Genomic DNA, 22,054 nt, shown 5'->3' on the forward strand with positions numbered 1-22,054 from the left:
CTCAACTAAGAGGAATAAAATTCACAGTCCTCACTAAGGAGATAAGAACTTCACTGTGGGGAGGAAGGCACATGTACTTGATGCACATACAGAGGGTCTTTCTCCCTGGTCCCACCTTTGAGCAGCTAGCTCTCTTCTGTATTCCTTCTTCCCAGATTTTCTTCCAATTCCTGGAGTTGTTCTTGACCCATTGCTGCCCCCTCCTGACTGTAGGTGACACTGCAGTTGCTATCTCCATAGTAGATTTTTTAGCATCCCAGGGCATCTCCCAGCCTGGAGTCTGGGGTTGGGGAAAGAGGGAACATGTGTCCAGGGACTTGACCAGCCCCCTCTATCTACCTGTGGATTGTGCAATGGAAGCTTGATCAGTGACCTCATAAGAGAGGGAACTCCAGTCTTTGAAGATAAGTAAATAGTGCAAGCTGTAGTGTGATTGAAATTCCTGAGAAGATGGACAGAGTTGGATAAGATGAGACTCCATGAGACTAAAATAGGAATGATAATCATAATCACATGCATATACTAAAACATTTTATGTTTGTTTATAATAAATACAATTTATTTTTATAACTAAATATGCATTTATTAATTCTCCTCCTCCTTGTCCTACTTTTGGCACTGAGCTGGTGCCAAACCCTTTACTAGGCGCTTTCCATGCATTATTTTATTTATCTTCATAACAATCCTTTGAGATGGATACTGTTCTCTCCATTTAACAGACGAGGAAACTGATATTCAGAAAGATTAAGTGTCTTACCTAGGATCAAACAGTGTGTAAGTGGTAGGTAGCATCAGGAACAAAACCCGGAGTCCTAGATTATAGAGACACCACCACCACTTCTTTCTCAAAGTGTGGTTTCCAGAGCCATATCAAAAACTCTTAAAGTGATGATAAATAATCAGGTTCCAGGGGCTGCATTCCAGCCCACTGAATCATGGTCTGCGGAGTGGAATGTAGGGATCCGCTTTTGAAGTAGCTTCCAAGATATCATAACACCTACACAAGTTTGAGAATCAGTCGTATGCTGATAGGACAGAGATCCCAGAAGGTGTTGCAGTTGAAGGAGTCTGAGAAGTGTCGGGGTTCCGGAAAGGGTCTGAGGTTTACAGGAGGGTCTGTCATCTAAGAAGGGTTCTGGAAATGAATAAATGGCCTGTGGGATAAAGAAGAATCTGCGATCCATAGAGAGGTCGTGGGGTGAAGGAGTCTGAAATCGAAGGAGGTGTCTGGGGTCGGGGGAGGTACCGAGATCGGAGGAGGAAGATCTTGAAGTCTAAGGAAGGGTCTGAGGTCCGAAGAATTTGGAATCAAAAGAAAGGACAGGAGTCCGAGGTGTAAGAGGAGGGGGATCTGGAGTCTGAGGAGGACGTTAGCTCGGACTGCAAGGACGGAAGAGGGGTGGCCCCTGCGCTGCACAGAGTGCCTGATGCCGCTGTGGCTCCGCTGGCAGCGCGCGCTCCCCTCACCCTCGTGTCCACTACAGGCTGACAGTGCGCAGGAGGCAGCGGCGGATCAGACCCGGACACCGCCGAGGGTGGGGGTGAGGCGCCCCCTCCCGGCATTCCGGGAGCTCAGGCCCCGCCCTCCGCCCCCTACCCCTACCCCCACCCCTACCCCGCCGCAGCCACTTCCGGCAGGCGCTGCGCTGCTGGGCGGCGCGGGCGAGGATGGCGGCGGAGAACGAGGCCAGCCAGGAGAGCGCCCTGGGCGCCTACTCGCCCGTGGACTACATGAGCATCACCAGCTTCCCTCGGTTGCCGGAGGACGAGCCGGCGCCCGCGGCTCCGCTGCGGGGGCGCAAGGACGAAGATGCTTTCCTGGGAGACACCGACACAGGTGAGGCCCGCTGGCCCCGTCCCTGCCCCCCTTCGGAACATCCCTCGTCCTCAGTCATCTGCGCCGAGCATCCTCCTCCAACCTCCATCTCCCTCACCCGCCCCCCTCCTCGGGACCTCGCCGCTCTCCTCCCTTGTCTCTGTTATTTGGTCGGATGCAGGGGGGGGCGCATTTCTGCCTTCGCGGCTTAGGATGCGACAAGAGAGAACAATGCCAGGGACTGCAGTAGGAGGGATTGGGGTTACCTCTTGGGAAGAACCAACTGACAAGGAAGGAATGTTGAAGGGGAGATCCTAAGAGCAGCTGTAGTCATCCTTAGATGCCTTTTTCTAGTCAAGAAGAACAGACTGGGAGAAACCAAACCAGGGACTGCAGAAGGAGGGAGAGAGGCTAGATCTTGAGAAGAACTTCCCCACAGCTAGGGATCGTGGGAAGGAGATTGGGAGAAGCTGAGAATCTCTTCATGTCCAGGGACGGGTTAAAGAGAATATGATTTACCTCGGTCTGGTCTTCTGGGTATTGGGAGACAGGGGGATGGACTGTATGACCTCTTGAAGTCCTTGGAGACTAGAGAGCTGGGTGTCATCACTGTCCTATAGATTACCTCACCCCTCCCAAAGCCATGGACCAGGCTGGGATGTTGGTAAGGTACCCTGCCCCCCAGGAAGCTGGCTGCAGGATTTTACTGGGTTCTACTCAGCCCTCTGCAGGGACTGCAAGGGAGAGGGGCAGGATAGAGAGGGAGGAGACAGGGTTTGGGGGAAACCTGGTGGCCAAGAGTTCTCTGAACATCCCTTCCCTAATGCTCTCTTTCCTATCCATGTGGCCCAGCTCCATCCTCCCCTCCATTCTTCATTTTCCATCACCCACCTCTTTTTCCCTAAACGTCACTTCCTGGCTTTAGAGCATCCTGCCTCTCTCTCCTTCTCCCGGTTCCAGCCTGGCAGATCTTACTTCTCTGGCCCAGCCCTCCCTGTCCTGGCCCTTCTACAGCTGTTCCCAACCTCACAACCCCGGATTTACTCCCCCTTCACAGTTCTCTGGTCAGTTGGCCCTGATTAGCAGCTCCTGCCAACCTGACTGGCTGCAGCCTACCTGGAATGGGAGTGAGGGTGGGGTTTGGGGACTTAGGAGCATCAAATGCCAGGGCTGCAGAACAAAACGTCTTTTCCAAAAGCCCTAGAATCAGGAGGAAGCAGAGAAGTGGGAAGGTGTGGTGTCCAGGCCCTGTAGTAAAGGGTCAGGAGTGCTGCTTCTGATCCTAGCATCATCCTGACTCAGTATTTGCCAGTGGGCACACCTATCCTGTCCTGGGCCTTAGTTTCCTCTTCTGGCTTAGCAGGGAATGCCTGCTTCTTCTTACCCTAGAGACTGGAAATTCTGACATGTTTTCTCCTACCCCCTATAAATATCTTAGCGTTCATCACAACCTGTAATTATTTATTTGTGCGATTATATGATTATTCCATAATAATCATAAGCCCCATGAGGGCAGGGATCATGACTCTTTTGTTCACCAGTCTCTCTCCAGCATCTAGCACAATGCCTACTCAATAAATAATTGCTGAATGAATAAATGACTGAGGGAGCTCTCAAGATGGAAGAATGGCAGAGTAGGGATTTTGGGGAGTACCTTGGAGAGTTCGGTACAAGTTCTGTCTTCGCCCTTATAGAAATCTAGCAGAGACCGGGGCCACCAGAGCTTCTGGGAATTTTGTGCCAAGTTTGCACACCAAGATTCCACAGTACTATGCCATGTCTCCTAGCCCTTCTTCCAAGCCCTGATGCTCCTTTGGCCCAGCTAGACAAGCTTAACTTGGCCATTCCTGTGTTCTGAACATGGTAGTTCTTCTTACTGGCACTGCCCCATCCTCTTGACCAGGACTTTGGTTGTTCACAGCTAGCCTCTAGTCTGCTGCCCCCACTGCCCCAGAACCAACTGCCAGACACCCAACAGGCCCTGTGTAGAACAGTTGTGTGGTGAACACCCCAAGGATGGGGAAATATGTTTTTCCTCTCTTCTAAGCTCCATGTATTCCTCTCCCTCCCAGGCATCTGTCTGGAGATCTGTCATATGCTGAACTCATTAGCTCATTTTTTTTATTAATTTTTAAAAAACATAGAACAATAAACACAAACATTCTTAACATATGATCATTCCGTTCTACATATATAATCAGTAATTCACAATATCACAACATAGTTGCATATTCATCATCATGATCATTTCTTAGAACATTTGCATCAATTCAGAAAAAGAAATAAAAAGACAGCAGAAAAAAATTCATACATATCATATCCCTTACCCCTCCCTTTCATTGATCACTAGCATTTCAATCTACTAAATTTATTTTAATATTTGTTCCCTGATTATTTATTTTTATTCCATATGTTTTACTCGTCTGTTGATAAGGTAGATAAAAGGAGCATCAGACACAAGGGTTTCACAATCACACAGTCTCATTTTGAAAGCTCTATCATTATATGATCACCTTCAAGAAACATGGCTACTGGAACACAGCTCTACATTTTCAGGCAGTTCCCTCCAGTCTCTCCATTACATCTTGATTAGCAAGGTGATATCTATTTAATGCATAAGAATAACCTCCAGGATAACCTCTCAACTCTGTTTGGAATCTCTCAGCCATTGACACTTTATTTTGTCTCATTTCACTCTTCCCCCTTTTGGTCGAGAAGGTTTTCTCAATCCCTTGATGCTGAGTCCCAGCTCATTCTAGGATTTCTGTCCCACATTGCCAGGAAGGTTTACACTTCTATGACTAGGGAGTCATGTCCCACGTAGACAGGCGGAGGGCAGTGAGTTTGCTTGTTGTGTTGGCTGGAGAGAGAGGCCACATCTGAGCAACAAAAAAGGTCCTCTTGGGGGTGACTCTTAGGCCTAATTTTAAGTAGGTTTGACCTATCCTTTGGGGGGTTAAGTTTCATATGAACAAACCCCAAGATTGTGGACTCAGCCTACTGCTTTGGTTGCCCCACTGCTTGTGAGAATATCAAGAATTCTCCACTTGGGGAAGGTGAATTTTCCCCCTTTCTCATCATTCCCCCAAGGGGACTTTGCAAATACTTTTTTACTCACTGTTCAAATCACTCTGGGATTTATCGGGGCATCACTCTGGACAAACCTACAAAATCTTATGCCCTATTCAAGATTCCATGTACTTGTGGTGTTCAATTAAGCTGTCCACATAAGTTATATTAGGAACTGCACTAGTCAAAATATAAATTTTGTGCCAAATAAACATTTTTTGCTTTAGTCTCACATATAAGTTAAAATTTTTAAATATTAATTACCATCTATTTCAACACCCTGCAATAATGACATTCCTTTGTTCTTCCTCATGCAAAAACATTTTTAAATTTGTACATTTAGTCATTATCATTATATACTCTAGGCATCCCTAGATTATACCATCTCAGTCTTTATTCTCTATCTTTCCTTCTGATTTCCTTTGTGTCCCCAGGCCTCCTCCCTCTATCATTCTCACATTCAGCTTCATTAAGTGCTCTAATATTATTGTATTATGATTAGGTACCATTGTGCCATCCATTTCTGAATTTTTACAATCAGTCCCATTTCACAGTCTGTATCCCTTCAGTTCCAATTACCCAAAATCTGCCCTGTTTCTATCTCCTGTTTGTCTCTGTTCTTAACTGAAATTCTCCAAGTTCATTCATTAATGTTAGTTCCTATCAGTGAGACCATAAGTATTTGTCCTTTTGTTTTTGGCTAATCTCACTCAACATAATATCCGTAAGGTCCATCCATGTTGTTACATACTTCACAACTTTATTCTGTCTTACAGCTGCGTAATTCCATCATATTTATATACCACAGCTTGTTTAGTTACTCATCTGTTGATGGACATTTGGCTGTTTCCATCTCTTCGCAATAGTAAATAATGCTGCTATAAACATTGGTGTGCAAATGTTGTTTGTGTTCTTTTTGCCCTCATGTCCTCTGAATAGATACCTAGCAATGGTATTGCCGGATCATATGGCAATTCTATACTTAGCTTCCTGAGGACCCGCCAAACTTCCTTCCACAGCGGTTGTACCATTTGACATTCCCACTAACAGTGGATAAGTGTGAACTCATTATCTCTTAACTTCACAACTGCTTTTCCTCCAATGTCATTCTCAATTAATGATTGATATTAATTCAGTCTCTAAGGTAGAAGCCCAGGAGCCATCATTGACTTTTTCTCACAAATGGTTATTGGGTGCTCTCTTTCTCTCACAAATGGTGATTGGGTACTCTGTCCCCCCATTTAAATGTGTTCCAAATCTATCTCTCCGTTATCATCTCTGTCTCAACCACTGTAGACTAAGTCACCATCCTCTCTCACTTGCATTGCCTTTTAGGCTTCTAGTTGTTCTTCCTGCCTCCTACCTCTTGTCTCCTACCTCAATCCACCTACCACCTATACTTCTGTTCATGTTACTCCCTGGTTCAAAATCTTTTGTGACTCTCCTCTTAAGGGAGTAAGCAAGCCAGGCATGGCCTCAATCTCTAGCCAAGATTTCTCTCCTGAGCTCTGGAGCTCCTTAGTCAACTTCATTCAAGGTTCTGTTGTCAAAAACACAATTAAAACTGAGGGAAACCTTAAAAGATAAATTAATTAGGTAGCATGACTGAAAAGTCCAGGGATATCACGATTCAGGCATAGCTAGATCCAGATACCTAAAAAGGAATTGGCTTTTCTCCATCTTTTGCTTTGCTTCCCTTCTGTTGGCTTCATCTTCAGAAAACCTCCCATCTTTTGGGGGCAAGATGCCCCAGCAGTTACAAGCCTTTCAACCCACCAATTTAGCAACCTAGATAGAAAGAGAGCCTTTTTCTTTCTCCGTGGTTCTAGTGAAACAAACAAAACAATGTTTGAGCCTCATTGGCCTGGTTTTGATCACATGTCTGTTCTTGTACATCCACTCTATGGGGCTGCCTGGGTTCTGGGTGGCCTTACCTGGGTGAAATACCTATTCTGGTCAAGTGTGAGGGAGCTGGCTGAAAGAGGGGAGAGGGTGACCCCTAAAAGTAAATGGAGGTACTTTTATCATAAGAATGGGGAATGGCATCTAAAAGCAGATAAAAATAAGGTGTCTACTAGGCCACCTGCTTCCAAATAGCTCCTCCTGGTGTTCTACAAATTTAAAGTAGCCAAAATTAAACTCATCATCTTTCTCCAAAAAGTCTTGTTTCTTTTGGTCCAAAGTTAACCCTTTCCAAGGGTCTAGCTGTTGCTCTTACACACTGGTAAAATCAACAGTTTTACTGCCCTAGCACTCATATAGTGCACATAGAGAATACCCGTAAATATTTTTGTTGAATAAATGAATAACTCAATGATTGACTGAATGGTGGAATAGAGTCTTGAATAGATTTAGCTCTGATGGCGGCATCGCACCTTCTCTTCCTGCCTCCTCAGCCGTGATTAGAAAAAACAGATTTAAGGACAAGCTCCTGGAAATATCAACTAGAATTAAAATGGAAATGACTTCTGATGCCATGTAGAACAATGGAAAAGAGGTGGTGCTTTTACACAGGAACCTGGCTCTACCACTTCTTCATTTTATTACTTTGAGCAGGCAAAATATTACCTTTCTCAGCCTCAGTTTACTCATCTGTAAAAAGGGCAGAGTAGAGCCTGCCTCATAACGTCATGAAACCACTTCAATGAGGGAATGTACGTTAAGTGCCTGGTATATAGTCAGCATCAATAAATATCAGTTTCAGGCTCTTCCCTGCACTTCTTTTGAAATGTCTGTGGGCCAGGGAGAGTTCTGCACCTACAGTGGGTATGAAACATCTGTTGATTGAATGAATTGCAGTTTTATTTTCAGACTTTGTAGTACTGAAGGTTAAAAGCTTGCATGATCAACTGAGGGAGGAGGCTCTCAAAAGAGAAGTTTCTCTTTTAAAATAATAATTTAAAAGATTTCATATACATGTTTAAAAATTTAAAAGTCACAGTGAAAGAAAGTGAAGTTCCCTTCTCCATCCCTATCTCCCCCATTCAAGGATGGATTTTTTTTCCTTTTTAAAAAGTATATTTATTGATTAGAAAGTAAAAGAATTAAGTGGTGTATTTTTCAAATAAAAAATTCCCCCACCTCTTCTCATTTCCATTTTTAGTCTCTCTCCCCAAAAGTAACCACTGTAAATAATTTATAAAAATTGCTTGCATATACCTAGTATTTTTATTTATATGGTTTCTTATTTACACAGAAGAGGGAGGTATGGATCATGGAGGACTTTGAATTCCAGGCCAGCAAACTTGAATTTTGTCATATTGGCATCATTGAACTACGGTATTTTAAATAGGAAAATATAACAGCCAATTTTTAATATTATCACACAGACTTGTAAAGGGGGTTATTCTCCTAATGCATATTTTTTGAATATTGAATGAATGAACTTTTAAAAATATGTTGTGGATAGAGTGCAGCAAGGTATTAGTGTCAAGATACCAGTCTGTCTTTACTATTCACAAACACCCAGGAGCTTTAGTTCATTTAGGAAACCTAGTTTTGAGACTCTGGGGTGAAAGAGGGTCCCAGTCTTAGCCAAAATTGGAAAGGAATGGAAATAACTTTGAGTGAGCACTAACGTGGTACCTGGAATACATCATCTCATAGAATCTTTGTGCCCCTTCTGCCATTTAGGGATTAGCCCTATTATTAGGATGAGGAAGATGAGGCTCTTGACTTGATATGACTTGTTCATAGTTACCTAGCAAGTATGTGGCTTTCAGATCTTCCCTGCCTCTACTCTTCTGTGAGTGGGATTCCTCCAATCCATTCTCCAGAGAGCAGCCAGAGGGATCTTTTTAAAGCACAAACCAGGGCAGGCCACTGTGGCTCAGCAGGCAGAGTTCTCACCTGCCAGCCGGAGACCTGGGTTCAATTCCCGGTACCTGCCCATGCAAAACAACAACAACAAAAAACCACAAAGCAGATGGCTTCTTGCTCTTATTTAAAACTCCCCAGTGACCTCTCATCAGTCTTAGGGTAAAGTCCAAGCCCCTCACTAGGCCCACACAGCCCAGGATATCTGGCCTAGCCTCCGCCAATTACTCTGTCCCGTTGCCCACTGCATCTCAACCACCCAAGCCTTGGTTATTTTCTTATAATGCACCAAGCTTATTCCCACCTTAGGAACTTTATACCACTATCTCCACTTTCTGGAACATTCCATACATACTCACCCTTGTTCTACATATGGCTGATTCCTTCTCATACCTCATTCTTTTCAGCTTAAAAGTCACCTCTACATAGAGGCCTTCCCTGATTTCCCCAGCTAAAGTAGCCACCATTGTTCTCCATCATCCATCCTTCTTTTTCTTCATAGCACCTGCCACAATTTGTAATTATATATTCCTTTGTTTGCTTGTATGTCTTCTCCTCCCCTGGTCTATGAATTTCATGAAGAAAGGAACTGCCTGTACCTTTCCTCTGGCACCTACCTTAGGGCCAGACACATAGCAAGTCCCTCTATATTGGTTGAATGAATGAATTGATAAATGGAGCAAGGCTGGAAGCCAGGATCTGTCCACTCGGTTTACACAGCTGCCTCCTTGTACAAAAGACTGGGCCTCAGTTGAGCAGGATTTAATTTTCAGGGAGGGCCTAACCCCCACCTTTCCAGGAAATGTTCTCAGCACTGGGTTCTGGATCCAGGCCTAGGATCAGCTGGGGCGGGAATACAGCCGCCCTGCCTCCCATCAGGTGGGAACCGCCGCCCGCCCTCCCTGGCGTTCGCTCGGGAAATGCGGAAAGTTGAGCAGGGCTGGTTAGCGGGATTGGATGGGGGAGGAAGGGCGCGCGGAACAGCCCCGCCTGGAGGACGCCCAGACCGATTCCCGGCTGCCCGCAGACCCGGACTCCTTCCTGAAGTCCGCGCGGCTGCAGCGGCTGCCGTCGTCGTCGTCGGAGATGGGCAGCCAGGACGCGTCGCCGCTGAGGGAGACGCGCAAGGACCCGTTCTCGGCAGCCGCGGCCGAGTGCTCCTGCCGCCAGGATGGGCTCACGGTCATCGTCACGGCCTGCCTCACCTTCGCCACGGGTGTCACTGTGGCGCTCATCATGCAGATCTACTTCGGGGACCCCCAGGTGAGGAAGGCGGGAGAGGCGGAGTCGGGGAACGGGGAGCAGGAGGGCAAGGAAGTACTTGCGGAGACTGTGGGAACTGGGAGAGGAGCTGGGCGATGGGAGGGGGATAGAAAGTGGAAAGGGGAGAGGGTGGTGCTTGGAAAAGGAGGGTCACAGAGGTGGGGAAGTGGCAGGGGTGGGGTGGGAGGCTCTGGAGCACAAGGGGGACAGAGGAAGGAAGGGACCTGATCAGGTGGGAGGGTCTTGTGGTAAGGGAGAGTTCACAGGGGAGATTCAAGGGACCAAGAGGGCAGGGCTCCCACCTCTATGCCCTATGGAGGTTCTGCAGTGAGGATGCCTTAGGGAGGCAGGTGGCTCCACAGCCCCCAACCTTGTCTCCTCTCACCCCCCCCCCCAGATCTTCCACCAGGGCGCCGTGGTGACAGATGCTGCCCGATGCACTTCACTGGGCATTGAGGTGCTCAATAAGCAGGGATCTTCTGTGGACGCAGCTGTGGCAGCTGCCCTGTGTTTGGGGATTGTGGCCCCACATAGCTCTGGCCTGGGCGGGTAAGGAGCTCGCAGCTGTCCAGGTTGAGGTTCTCCAGGCCTACTCCTCTTCTCCTGGTCTGTTCATCTCTTGTTGGGGGTGGTGGAGGGTGGTGGCTCCCAGTTTGGACAGAGGGGCAGCTGGGAACAAAAATTCCTTGAATTTTCTGCTCCCCATCTCCTTTCTATCTGGATGGAGTCAGAGGATCAAAGCTACTGAGTGGAAGACCTGGAGGTGTTTTCAGAAGCTTCTCTAATGGGAAAGAAAATTTGTAAACTCTAAACTGAGGTGCATAGGTGTAAAGAGTAAACTTTTAAAGTCAGAAATCCCTGTGAATCTGATGCAAGCTATAGACCCCGTGTCTTCCAAAAATACAGTTTTCTGCATACAGTATCAGGGGGTTATCAGACCCTAGGCTACGAACTCTTAAAACAGGTTAGAGACTGGTCACCCAAGGGTACAAAGGCTGGTCTGGTTTGCATGCTTTGTTACTATTGTTAAAAAGTTGAGAGTTTTCACATAAAAGTCCAGATTTCTAATATTTCTTGAACAAATAAGATATCTGGCAACACAGGGCTCACTTTCCCACATGGCTGCCATTAACTGGAGCTGGTAGAAGCTGCTTTCTGTGATTGGGCATGTGATGTCCACTTCGCCATGATTTCTACCACTCCCTATTGAATTTCTGTCCTGCTTTCCTTATTTTGTTACTTGACTGCAGGCATCTGAGTTTGCAACCTCTATCTCAGATGGAAACAAGTCACAGCAAAGGGACAAGCAGAGTCCACATCTTGGCTCCCGCAAGACCTGCCCTCCAGGCCTTATGAAAGAAATTTCTCTTTTGGTTTTGCCCCGTCTGTCCTTACATAATCCAGTCCTGGGGGAGGGGTGCGGACATGCCAAGGAGGCAGGTGCAGGAAGCTGGCAGAGGTCCAGCTCTAGTCTCTGGTGAGTGTGGGGGGCAAAACAGCCTGCTCTCCCAGTCTCTGGGTTTTCCCTAATCACGGATTAAAGTCTCCAGTGACAGGCTGATGGAAGAGGCACATGGACCCTGGGTCCCCAAACTCCTCGGCTTTACTCCCCACCCTTGTGGTGACAGACTGAGCCTACAACCCCTCGCCATTGAGAGTGGTAGATTAACTACTTAGAGGGGTAGCATCTCATCACCATTGACCCCCTTCTCTGTCTCTCCCAGCGGGGGCGTGATGCTGGTACACGACATCCGGCGAAACGAGAGCCGCCTAATTGATTTCCGGGAGTCTGCACCAGGGGCCCTCAGGGAAGAGGCCCTGCAAAGATCCTGGGAGACTAAGGTGGGGACCCTGGTGGGAAGAGGGTGTTCAGGGGGTCTCTCTTCATTGCCCTTCTGCTAACCCAAGCATTAATTTGCTGAGTATTTACCATGGGGGTAGGAAAAAATTGAGTAGGATGCTCTTAGGCTTTGAGGGAGACAGGCAGCCCCAGAATAAAATAATGAACAAAAAAATCTGGGTGGTTGATAACAGGCAATGCAGCAACACCTTAGTTCTGTGATGACCTTGCCTATCTGGCACATAAGAAAGGAGAAAAAAGGCCATGAACAGCCCAAGGAGATGTCACAGAATTGCATTAAAGCTCACAACATCTCACCCTAACCCTGTTCCCTCCATTTTCCCAGCCCACAACACACATTGGAAGATGAGAGAGGAACCCTAGAGGCAAACCCACTATCAGGGTATTTAGTGCAGTGGCAAAAGCTGAACATACCTCTGAATTACTATAATTCAAAGTAATGATAGAGTGATAATGAAAAGGTGAAATGAAGGATCCTTGGCCACCATTTTAAAAGACAAGGGTAGGAAAATTCCAACGTAGACAGGTTTCCATCTTAATTGGCTATGTTGTGGCTTTTAAAAGGGTTTGCTTAATTTATACATCCCACAGCTCTGCTGGAGAAAGGAATTTGCTGACAGGAAGTCAGGGATATAGGATGGGTGGAATTTATGGGAGAGGGAAGGAGCTGTGATCTACTCTTCACCCTTGGGGTGCCCGCTGGGGAGAGCTTACCCCTCCCCTGGGATACTTGGCCTGCATCTCTCCCCTGTGCCAGCCCCCAATCCCAGACTTGGGGCTCTGCGGAGTTCAGCCCAGCCCCCCCCTTCCAGTGACCTGGTCTCCTCTCTCCCTCGCCTGCCCGCCTTGCCCAGCCTGGGCTCTTGGTGGGGGTCCCCGGAATGGTGAAGGGGCTACACGAAGCTCACCAGCTCTATGGCAGGTAAAGATCCTCCCACTGGGGATCAGGGGCCCCTGCCTGCATTTCTCCTTGGGTAGCCTCCCCCCACCCTGCCCCCAATATCTCCTTGCCTTGCCATGAATTTCCTTCCCAGGAATCCCCCTCCCCCCAGGTCCCCTCACTCCCTCCCCCAGGACCCCCTCCACCCCCTGCTCTCCGGCCCCCCCAGGCTGCCATGGTCCCAAGTCCTGGCTTTCGCAGCAGCTGTGGCCCAGGATGGCTTCAACGTGACCCATGATCTAGGTCAGTTGGGGCCTGGGGATGGGGGAAGAGGCATGCCGTAGATGGAGGTGGGGGTGGGGGGACCTCTCAGATGTGGGGCCCAAGTCAGAGAGGACCTCTATTCCACCTTGCTCCTCAGATCCCCCCTCCCCAACCCATCTCCTATCCTCACCTCGTGGCAGCCGCAAAAGGGCCCCAGGGACGGGCCCTATATACATCCCCGCCTCACCCACAACAGGCTCCTGGGGGGCCGGAACGCTCAAGCCACTCAGCCCTCATCCACCCCACCTATCGCGCATCTCCGCCATCCAGTCCAGTCCCCGCGCCCCCGCCCAGTCTCCCGTCCCTGCCCCCAGCCCGCGCCCTGGTCGAGCAGCCGCCGCCCAACGCCTCTGAGCGCTTCCACGAGACGTTCCTGCCGTCGGGCCGCCCGCCGCTCCCGGGCTCGCTGCAGCGTCGGCCTGACCTGGCGGCGGTGCTAGGTGCGCTCGGCACCGCGGGTCCTGCGGCCTTCTACGCCGGCAGCAACTTGACACTGGAGATGGTGGCCGAGGTGAGCGCGCAGGGTGCGGGTAAGGTGGGGCGCCGCCAGGGGGCGCGGGCGCGCTGGGGACTCCCTCGTCCCAAAGGAGCCTAAGGCATGGACGTCGTCCCCTCGCATTTCTTTTTTCCCCACAGATATTACTGGGGATTCCATTTATTTGAATTTCTAGATAAGACAAATCTAGCCTACGGTGATAGAAGCGGATGAGTGGTGGCTGGGGGTGGAGGGGTGGGGATGCAGTGACACTGAGGGAACTTTCTGGAGTGATGGAAATGTTCCATCTTGATGTGCATTCGTCAGGACTGATTGAATGTTCCTCTTAAGACCTAAGTAAGTGGTATCTCAACTAATATATATATATATATATATGTTATATATATATGTATATATATATACACACACACACACATATATATGTGTATATATATGCTTTTTTTTTTTTTTACTGGGGGCCTACTGTGCTCCAGGCCAGGGGTCAGGTGCTGCAGGGGATACAAAGCTAAAACACCTGCTCTGAGAGGCCTCACGTTCTAGTGGAGCATGTAGACATTATTCCATGGTCACTGGAATAAATGTAAAATAAAATTTGGTAAAGTATTACAAGGGAGAGAGGTATGGAGGGGCTGATGCATAAGGACTCAAGGACAACATCCTTGAAGAAATGACAGTTCAGCTAAGACATGAGTAGGAATTAAATAACCAAGATGGAGGGAAAGAGTATTTTAGGCAGAGGGAACAGCATGTGCAAGAAATGGGAAATTTCCCATTTTCCTTAAAATGGGAAAGAACTTGGTTTGTTCCAGGATTAAGGCCAGGGTAGTTGGAGTTCCAACCTGAGAGGAGCCCATGGTGAGAAATTAGATCAGGACCTCCAAAAACCAAGTGGAAAAAAAAAGTTCAGGCCCCCCAGCAATACATTGTGTGTTGATTATCAACACAGTCATGCCCTAGGCTCCCTATCTGACCACTGAGTGATAGTTTGGGAGAGGTGGGCAGGAGCTACCTCCAATAGCCGGTCTATCATGGCTGGACTTTAGGTCCAAGACAGTTTGTTAATAAAAATTCCTGGGCCTCAATCTGCAGATATTCTGCAGAATTCAGCAGGTCTGGGATGGGGCCCAGGAGTCTGTCATTCTAATAAGCTCCCCAGTGCTGCCCTTTGGGTGATAAGGTTATAAGTCATGATGAGGAACTTGGGTGTTTTCTTACGAGCCACAGGAAACCACTGGAAGGTTTTAAGCAGGGAATGTCACAATCACTCTGGCTGCCAAATGAACCTGTGGGGCAGACAGAGGTATGACCAGAGGTGGAACCAGAGCCAGCAGCTGTGGTATGGAGCCTTGGGTTGGGGTGTGTGCCGTTGGTGATGTGGAAAAAGCTTATAAAAAAGGCACCATCACTTAACTAGCTTCTCTGGAAGCCTCAGGGTCTTACTTTCACCCTGTTTTCTCTAATGTCTTCTCATTCTAGTCTAGCAACCATCACCTGAACATATTACTATAAAAAATTGTTCAAAGCACTTTTCCCTTTAAACTTTTTGGTTAGAAAAAAATTTAAAGCTACAGGAAAGTTGCAAGACTATCACAATGAACACCCGTATACCGTTTACCTCAAATCCCCACGGGCAAACATTTTGCCACAATTATCTCTATATAGATAGATATTGAGCCATTTGGAAAAAAAACGACAGACCTCATGACGTTTAATTAGTTCAGCATGCGTCTCCTAAGAACAAGGGCATTCTTCTGTGTAACCACGGTACCATAATCACAACTAAGAAATGTAACATCAATTTGACCTTCTCATATTCAAATTGGAAAAAGGTGCTACTTTGAAGAATGTGCTCAGGTTGAACAATCGGTTCCCCAGTCTCCCCCACCCATTCATCCAGCTATGTTTCTGGGTCTGCTTATAAATAATAGTTGTCCCTCTTCCTTAACCATGCCTAACAGCCTTGTTTCATTGATTCCTTGGGAGGGAGGTACTATTATCATTCCTGTTTTATTTTACTTAAAAATTTAATTTATTTTTGAATTGCTAATTCATTTGCATGGTAAACATTCAAAAGATAAAAAAGGGCTTTCCTCTCTCCTGTGCTCCAGCCACCCAGTGCCCCTCCCTGAAGCCAATCATTGGTACTAAGCTCTTGTATATTCTTCCAGAATTATTGCTTATACAAGCAATTTAGATACGTATCATGTACCCTTTGACACACACAAATGATAGTTTCTGCACCCTACTCTTTTCATTTAAAACCAGTATGCAAAGAGCTTTCTTGTTCTCTTTATCTAACTGTATTACATTCCCACCTACTTATCAGGAAACTAAACATACCAGAGAAATTCATAACTTGCTTGTGACACACTCTCATGAGTGGTGGATCCGGGATTCAACTGATGTCCTTATGGTTCCAATTTGCCACATTGATCCCTTCAAGTTTCCAAAATGCTTATTTCTTGTCCTGAGAGGGACACCTCTAGGCTCCGTAGGTCTGGTGCTAGTCTGTGCAAGGGCCTCTCCTGTCCCTGCCAGACCTGGTATAGACCCGACCTCATTTCAGCTTCCCTGAGCCCACAGTCCCACCATGCCCTTGGTTTGTCTCTGGACTGAGGGACGTGCCTCCTTCACAGGTGATTGACAGAACTGAATGGATTAATAAAAAGGATTACCCTCAAACCCCCACATGTGTGAGTCTGAAGTAATAATGGCTTCTAAGAACTGTCATCACTGGTTTTGAATATGGAAAATATAGGTTCAAGATAAGTTGCACAGGCCAGCTCAGTGTTTTTCTCATCAGTGCAGTGAGGGTGATTGTATCTATCTCTGTCATCAGTTGTGTGAATTAAATGGGTCCCTTATTCATTCAGCATTCAATGGAGCACCTGCCCTGTGCTGGACACTGAAAGTATGGAAGTGCTGATAGAGGCCCATCTCAAAGGGACTTAACTGGGAAGTCCAGGATAGTACTGGCCTTAGATCCTGCTGGGTCCAGGACTCACAGAGTCCACTTTGCCAAGACTTGGTCTGATCCTTTCCACAGAGTGGTCCTTACCGCCCACTTTAAGCCATCTTTCCAGGAAGCTATCCTAGGAAAAGAGCATTTCTCCCTTAAGATTGTGTCTCATGGTCTGTTATAGGGCTCATAACTACTACCAAACTAATCATTGCGGCCACTGAAAAGGAAAGCTCTGATTGGCCAAACATAGGTCATTTGCCCTCTCCTGGAGGCGGAGAGGGGAAAGGAGATTCTAAGTATCAAAAAATAAAACAATAACCATCAGAACGTAAACCAAACAACAACAACAAAAACAAACCCAACTTGAGTTTATACCAGCCAAGAAATTCACTTTGAAGTTCAATGAGAATGGAAAACTCAAGTGTTTTAAGTATTAAAAAGGAGGGGATTCATAGTGATTATACTAACTCAGAGTGGTGTTCTTGTTTGCTTGCTGCTGGAATGCAGTATACCAGAAATTGAATGGCTTTTGAAAAAGGGAATTTAATAAGTTGCTAGTTTACAGTTCTAAGACCGAGAAAATGTCCCAATTAAAGCAAGTCTATAAAAATGTCCAAATTAAGGTACCAAGAAGAGGTTACTTTCACTCAAGAAAGGCCGATGAGTTCAGCGTTTCTCTCTCAACTCGGAAGGCATGTGGCGAACATGGCGACAGTCTGCTAGCTTTCTCTCCCGACTTCTTGTCTTATGAAGCTCCCGTAGGGGCTTCTTCATCTCCAAAGGTCGCTGGCTGGTGGACTGTGTGGTTCTCTCAGCCTCATGGCTCTGCTTGGCTCTGCTGTGGCTTTCTTGTGACTCTAAAAAGGGACTCTCTCCAAAATGCTTCCTCTTTGAAAGGATTAATGGGTGGAGTCACAACTCAATGGAAGTTATCTGATCAAAAGTTACCACCCACAATTGGGTGGGCCACATCTCCATAAGAACAACCAAAATGCTCCCAACCAGCAATAATGAATGAGGATTAAAGGACATGGCTTTTCTGGGGTCCACCACAGATTCAAACCAGCTCAGGTGGGAAATTAGTACTCTGGATAGGATGGAATGAGTGCATTGGTTTATATAATTGCTTCATTGGTTGATAAAGAGTGGTCAGATATATTCAGGGTCTGGCCTACCAGGGTCATTCAAAGTTTATAGTTTTGTAATGGTATTAACTGGTTATAGAAACACAGACTTCAGTATTTTTTTAAGATATTTTAATTTATTGGATGCATATTAGGTACACAATTAAAAAAGGATAAAGGTGTTACTCTCCTAAACAAAAGACAGTAAATAGAATTAAGACAGCTGCTATTACACAAGAATGATCATAAATAAGATGAAATATGTGATCTTCAATCACAGTCACATAATCACATCTTTTACAATGAAAAATCATTTATTAAAACAGCGTTGGTAAATTATGTATGTCATTTAAGTATTACTTCAGGGTTTTACACTAAAACAATTTTATTGGTGGTATTTATGTGTGAGAGGAAAAGAAATGTTTACTTGATATAGTGGTCAGGTTTCAGATGACATGATTTAACAGTAAAGCTTTACTATCAGACAGAGAAAACAAATTTAACTACTAGTATTTTAGAAATACTACCAAAACTAGAATGAAATTTGTTCCTAATATATTAACTCCATCCTAATAGTCTACAAACAACATCAAAGGAAGTCATGAAAGTTAAAATTTTAACTAAGAAAGGAACTCAGATTAACTTTAAAGTTTCTAATATCCACTGAATTTACCTACCATCTTTCTCTTACCACAAAGCACCTTCTTATTTATATTAAAACCCATTCCTTATAAGAATTTTAGTTCTCTTCTGCTGTCTCAGTCTCGGAACACACGCGGCAGAACGCGACATTAGGACAGCATACAAAAGCATCCGTTTCACTTCCCAATTCTCTTAACTGTTCCAGTGAAGACACACAAGGATAATGGTCTTTTAACATATCTGGCAATTTGGAATTTTTCTCTTGAAGACGCTGAGAACATCTCACTGGTGTTAGAAACTTCAGCTCTTTAAATGTAGAATTTGTTTCATCGAACTGCATCTTCTTTTTTTATACTTTGCAAGTATGGTGCTTTATACAAGGAACATTATATTTAATTAAGCAACTTGCTCTAGTTTCATTATTGGGGGTTTTAGCATCACTGATGGGCTCTTTTGTTTTGTCGTCTCGTTCTTTTTCACAGTCTTGAAATATCACATTTCTACGTGGTTTGTTCTCCATTTCCAGTTTTTCTGGCTCCACATTAACACCTATATTTTCAGTGTTTACTTCCTGTGTTTGTTCCATGGCTGCACAAGCCTCAGTATTTTCTCCGAAATTAACTTCTTCTTGACTCTTCAGTGTTAGACTATCTACAGTTGCATGTCGCATCTCTTCAATAGGCTGCGCCCCTGCCAGAATGGCTTTCTCATAGACTGTGATAATATTTTCAGTAGGACTTGTGATTGGTTCAAGACGTGCAAGGCATATCCAATATATATATATATTTTTCCAATCTTTTTCTTTTTTTTAATAATTTTTTATTAATTAAAAAAATTACAAGAAAGAAATGCAAACATCCTTAATATATGATCATTCTGTTCTATATATATAATCAGTAATCCACAGTATCATCACATAGTTGCATATTCATCATCATGATCATTTCTTAGAACATTAGGCATATCCAATATTTAACAAGCTTTTTTGCATCTGGAATATTTGCAACCAGATCATTCGGAGTAACCAATATTTCTTCTTTTGGGCATTTCTCATTAATCAGGTTCAAGCATGCACAAAACATCGTGTTTACTTTTTCGGTAAAAATAGTTTCTGTTCATCTTCTTCTGCCATGGTAGTCCAGAAAGACCCATCTGGTTTTTCATTTTGCCTTTTGGGTTCTAGCTGGCTAAATACAGAGGTAGGAGGCCTTTTCAGCACTCTTCCTTTGCCAGCCTTCCACTCGGTCAGTCAGATTTTTCTCTGTTCTGCAGTTTCTTTAGGCTGAGCCAATCTATGGAAGGTTGCTTTGGCTGCAGTACGTCTTCGCTGATCAGTAGTTTTGGACTGTTCAATCAGTTTGGTGTTAGAAGATAAAGCAGGCCTGGTTATAACTTTAGAAGCCAGGTTTCTTGACAATGTCTCATTTCTTTTTGTGCCTTGAGAATTTATTTGGACCCTAGATAAATCTGTGTTTAATTGTAGTACTCCCTTTCCAGTAGGCCCTTTTTGGATTGTGACATTGGCAGAAGGTCTATTGATGCCCCGTTTCACCTCGTCTAGGCCATTATTGTGGTGATTTCTGATAGGAGGTCGCACAAGTTGTCTGTCCTGACACGCAGTGCTCGCAAATTTTGTGGTAGTTACATTTGAGAGTCTATTACTTTTCACTATTATTCTGCTGATGTTTATAGGCTGAGGCTCTGTGGCTTCAGAGATGGCTGAAAGTTTCTTGGTTGTTGCAGAACTCACATCTATGACTTGTAGAGGTTTTCTAAATGAATTAACCTTAGACTGAACAATTTGGCCACAATAAGATCACAGCAGCACAGGTTTTTTGGGAATGTTAGCAGTATCTTCCTTAGGTTTCTCTGTAGTCATTTGTTTTTTTTACCTTTTTTTTTTTAAGTGAAATGCCTGAGTAAATGTCATATGTTGATTTGGGGGATCATCTTTAATTGGAAACAACTGAGTAGTTTGATTATCCTCAAAATTATATGTACCGACTGCTGTAGTTGAATTGGTTGATTCATTAGGTTTTAAAGGAATATAGTTTTTTCCATGCTTGTATTATTTTTGCTCTCTGTAGCTCTATTGGCATTTTCTTTATCAGCCATTTTTGTTTTAAGTTTCAGAACTTTTGTCTCTTCTTGGACCTGGTGTTCAGTTGGCATCATTCTCTGGTTTCTGCATAAGGTCTGGTCTTCCTCTTTGTATACAAAACGTGTTTTTCTTTCTAGTAGAAGTTCCTTGAGGTTTTGCCTTCTTTGCTCTTGGAACTCGGGCTGGGCCCTCTGGCTGGGCGGCAGCTGCAGGCGGGGCACAGCCGGGAGGCTCATTGCAGCCCGGAGGCGCTCAGCGGACCGGCTCACTACCCGGCCTGCAACCCACAGCCTGCAGCCCGCAGCCGCCGCCCTGAGTCCAGAATTCAGTTTTCACATCTAGGCAAGGGCTGCTGTAAGTGGAAAGTCTTTCTTTTACATAGACAAGGAGAACAGCAAATACAAAGACATGGAGGCATGAGTTTAGGAACTGTAGGTTACCCTGGGTGGGTATACAGAGCTCACTGGAGTATAGCAGATGGGAGAGGTAGGCAGGGGCCAGGTCACAATGGGCCTTGAATGCCAAGCTAAGAAGGTCATTAATGGGATGTACCCAGCACAATGCTAGGCACATAGTATCACATATTGGCTTAACACATAGGTGTTAAATGTTAGTGCTTTTTACCCCGTCATCTTTCCTGGGATACCCAGGTCTTTATGGGGTCCCTGAAGCCTATAATGGGGAGTGCAAAAGACATAAAAGTTGTGGTTTGTTTGTGATCCAAACATTATACCAAAAGCCAAGCCCTCTTGCTCAGACAGGTGGGGCATCATTCTCTCTCCTCCAGGCTCAACATGCAGGGGGTGTCATAACTGAGGAGGACTTCAGCAACTACAGCGCCCTCGTGGAGAAGCCTGTGTGTGGCGTGTACAGAGGTGACCTCTCCCCCAGCTCCCAGGTCCCCCACTTGAGAGAAGCCTCCCTTTGGCCCCAAGATTCCTCCCACTGCACAGGAGAGAAACTGAGGCCTAGCACATGTTCTGAATTAGTCATGGGGTCAGTTGCCCCAGCATTTAGGATGTTAAGGGGCTGGTTACAGGCTCAGACTTGGAGGTTGGAATTCTGGCCATGGATTTGGGCTCCATGCTATGTGTTGCCACAGCCCTCTCCCCAAACCCACTTGAATTGCCCTGTGCCTCCTAAGAAGAATTTGTAAGACTATAGTCCATCCAAGCTTCAAGGTAGAACAAACCCTTCAAAGCAGTCATAGACTAGCCTCCTCATTTTACTGAAAGGAAACTGAGGCTCAGAGAGGCAATGGAAATTAACCCTCAGAACTCATGAAAACTAAAGAGGAAAACAGGAAAACCAACCTGATGCAATGGATGAACCCAAGACGGTGGGCTCCTGGGTTGCTCAGAAGCAAGCAGACCTGGATTTCTTCTCTCCTGAGTTCTTTATTATCAGAGCGGGCCCAGCTTCTCTCCCCTCTAGAAGGGCCAGATCATCTTAAGCCCCAGGAAAGCCATCTCTGGGTTCAGGTTTCCAAGTCTTAATACCCAGCCTGATTTGCCTTCCAGAGATAGTAAATGGAGCTCAGAAAAGACCTAGGTTCAAGTCCTAGCTGTGGCACTCAACTTGAACAAGTCATTTCTCACTCTGAGCCTTGGTTCCCTCCTTAAAATGGAGATAATAATAGTACCTACATCTCAGGGTGCCAATGAAAATTTGATGAGATGATGTAGGAAGTTGCCCTGATC

At 45.7% G+C, this 22,054-nt stretch overlaps 2 protein-coding genes and 1 pseudogene across 3 annotated transcripts in view; 1 reads left to right on the plus strand and 2 right to left on the minus strand.

The window, feature by feature from the left end:
* Positions 1–339, minus strand: part of ACSS2 (acyl-CoA synthetase short chain family member 2) — a 39,692-nt gene extending 39,353 nt beyond the window's left edge. Inside the window, exon 1 of the mRNA XM_077170639.1 lies at positions 116–339. The gene's annotated coding sequence lies outside the window, so the exon portion shown is untranslated. The remainder of the gene's footprint in view (positions 1–115) is intronic.
* Positions 340–1,662: 1,323 nt separating this feature from the next.
* GGT7 (gamma-glutamyltransferase 7) overlaps positions 1,663–22,054 on the plus strand; it is a 31,016-nt gene continuing 10,624 nt past the window's right edge. For both annotated transcript variants that reach the window (XM_077170658.1, XM_077170666.1), the window contains exons 1-8: positions 1,663–1,837; positions 9,729–9,964; positions 10,362–10,513; positions 11,689–11,806; positions 12,680–12,747; positions 12,935–13,008; positions 13,344–13,540; positions 21,142–21,229. In XM_077170658.1, the coding sequence (XP_077026773.1) occupies positions 1,669–1,837; positions 9,729–9,964; positions 10,362–10,513; positions 11,689–11,806; positions 12,680–12,747; positions 12,935–13,008; positions 13,344–13,540; positions 21,142–21,229 (1,102 nt within the window). In that variant the 5' untranslated portion in view covers positions 1,663–1,668. The remainder of the gene's footprint in view (positions 1,838–9,728; positions 9,965–10,361; positions 10,514–11,688; positions 11,807–12,679; positions 12,748–12,934; positions 13,009–13,343; positions 13,541–21,141; positions 21,230–22,054) is intronic.
* Positions 18,320–20,804, minus strand: LOC143691732 (cytoskeleton-associated protein 2-like; annotated as a pseudogene).

Source organism: Tamandua tetradactyla, chromosome 1 (assembly GCF_023851605.1).
Source record: "Tamandua tetradactyla isolate mTamTet1 chromosome 1, mTamTet1.pri, whole genome shotgun sequence".
Lineage (NCBI taxonomy): Eukaryota > Metazoa > Chordata > Mammalia > Pilosa > Myrmecophagidae > Tamandua > Tamandua tetradactyla.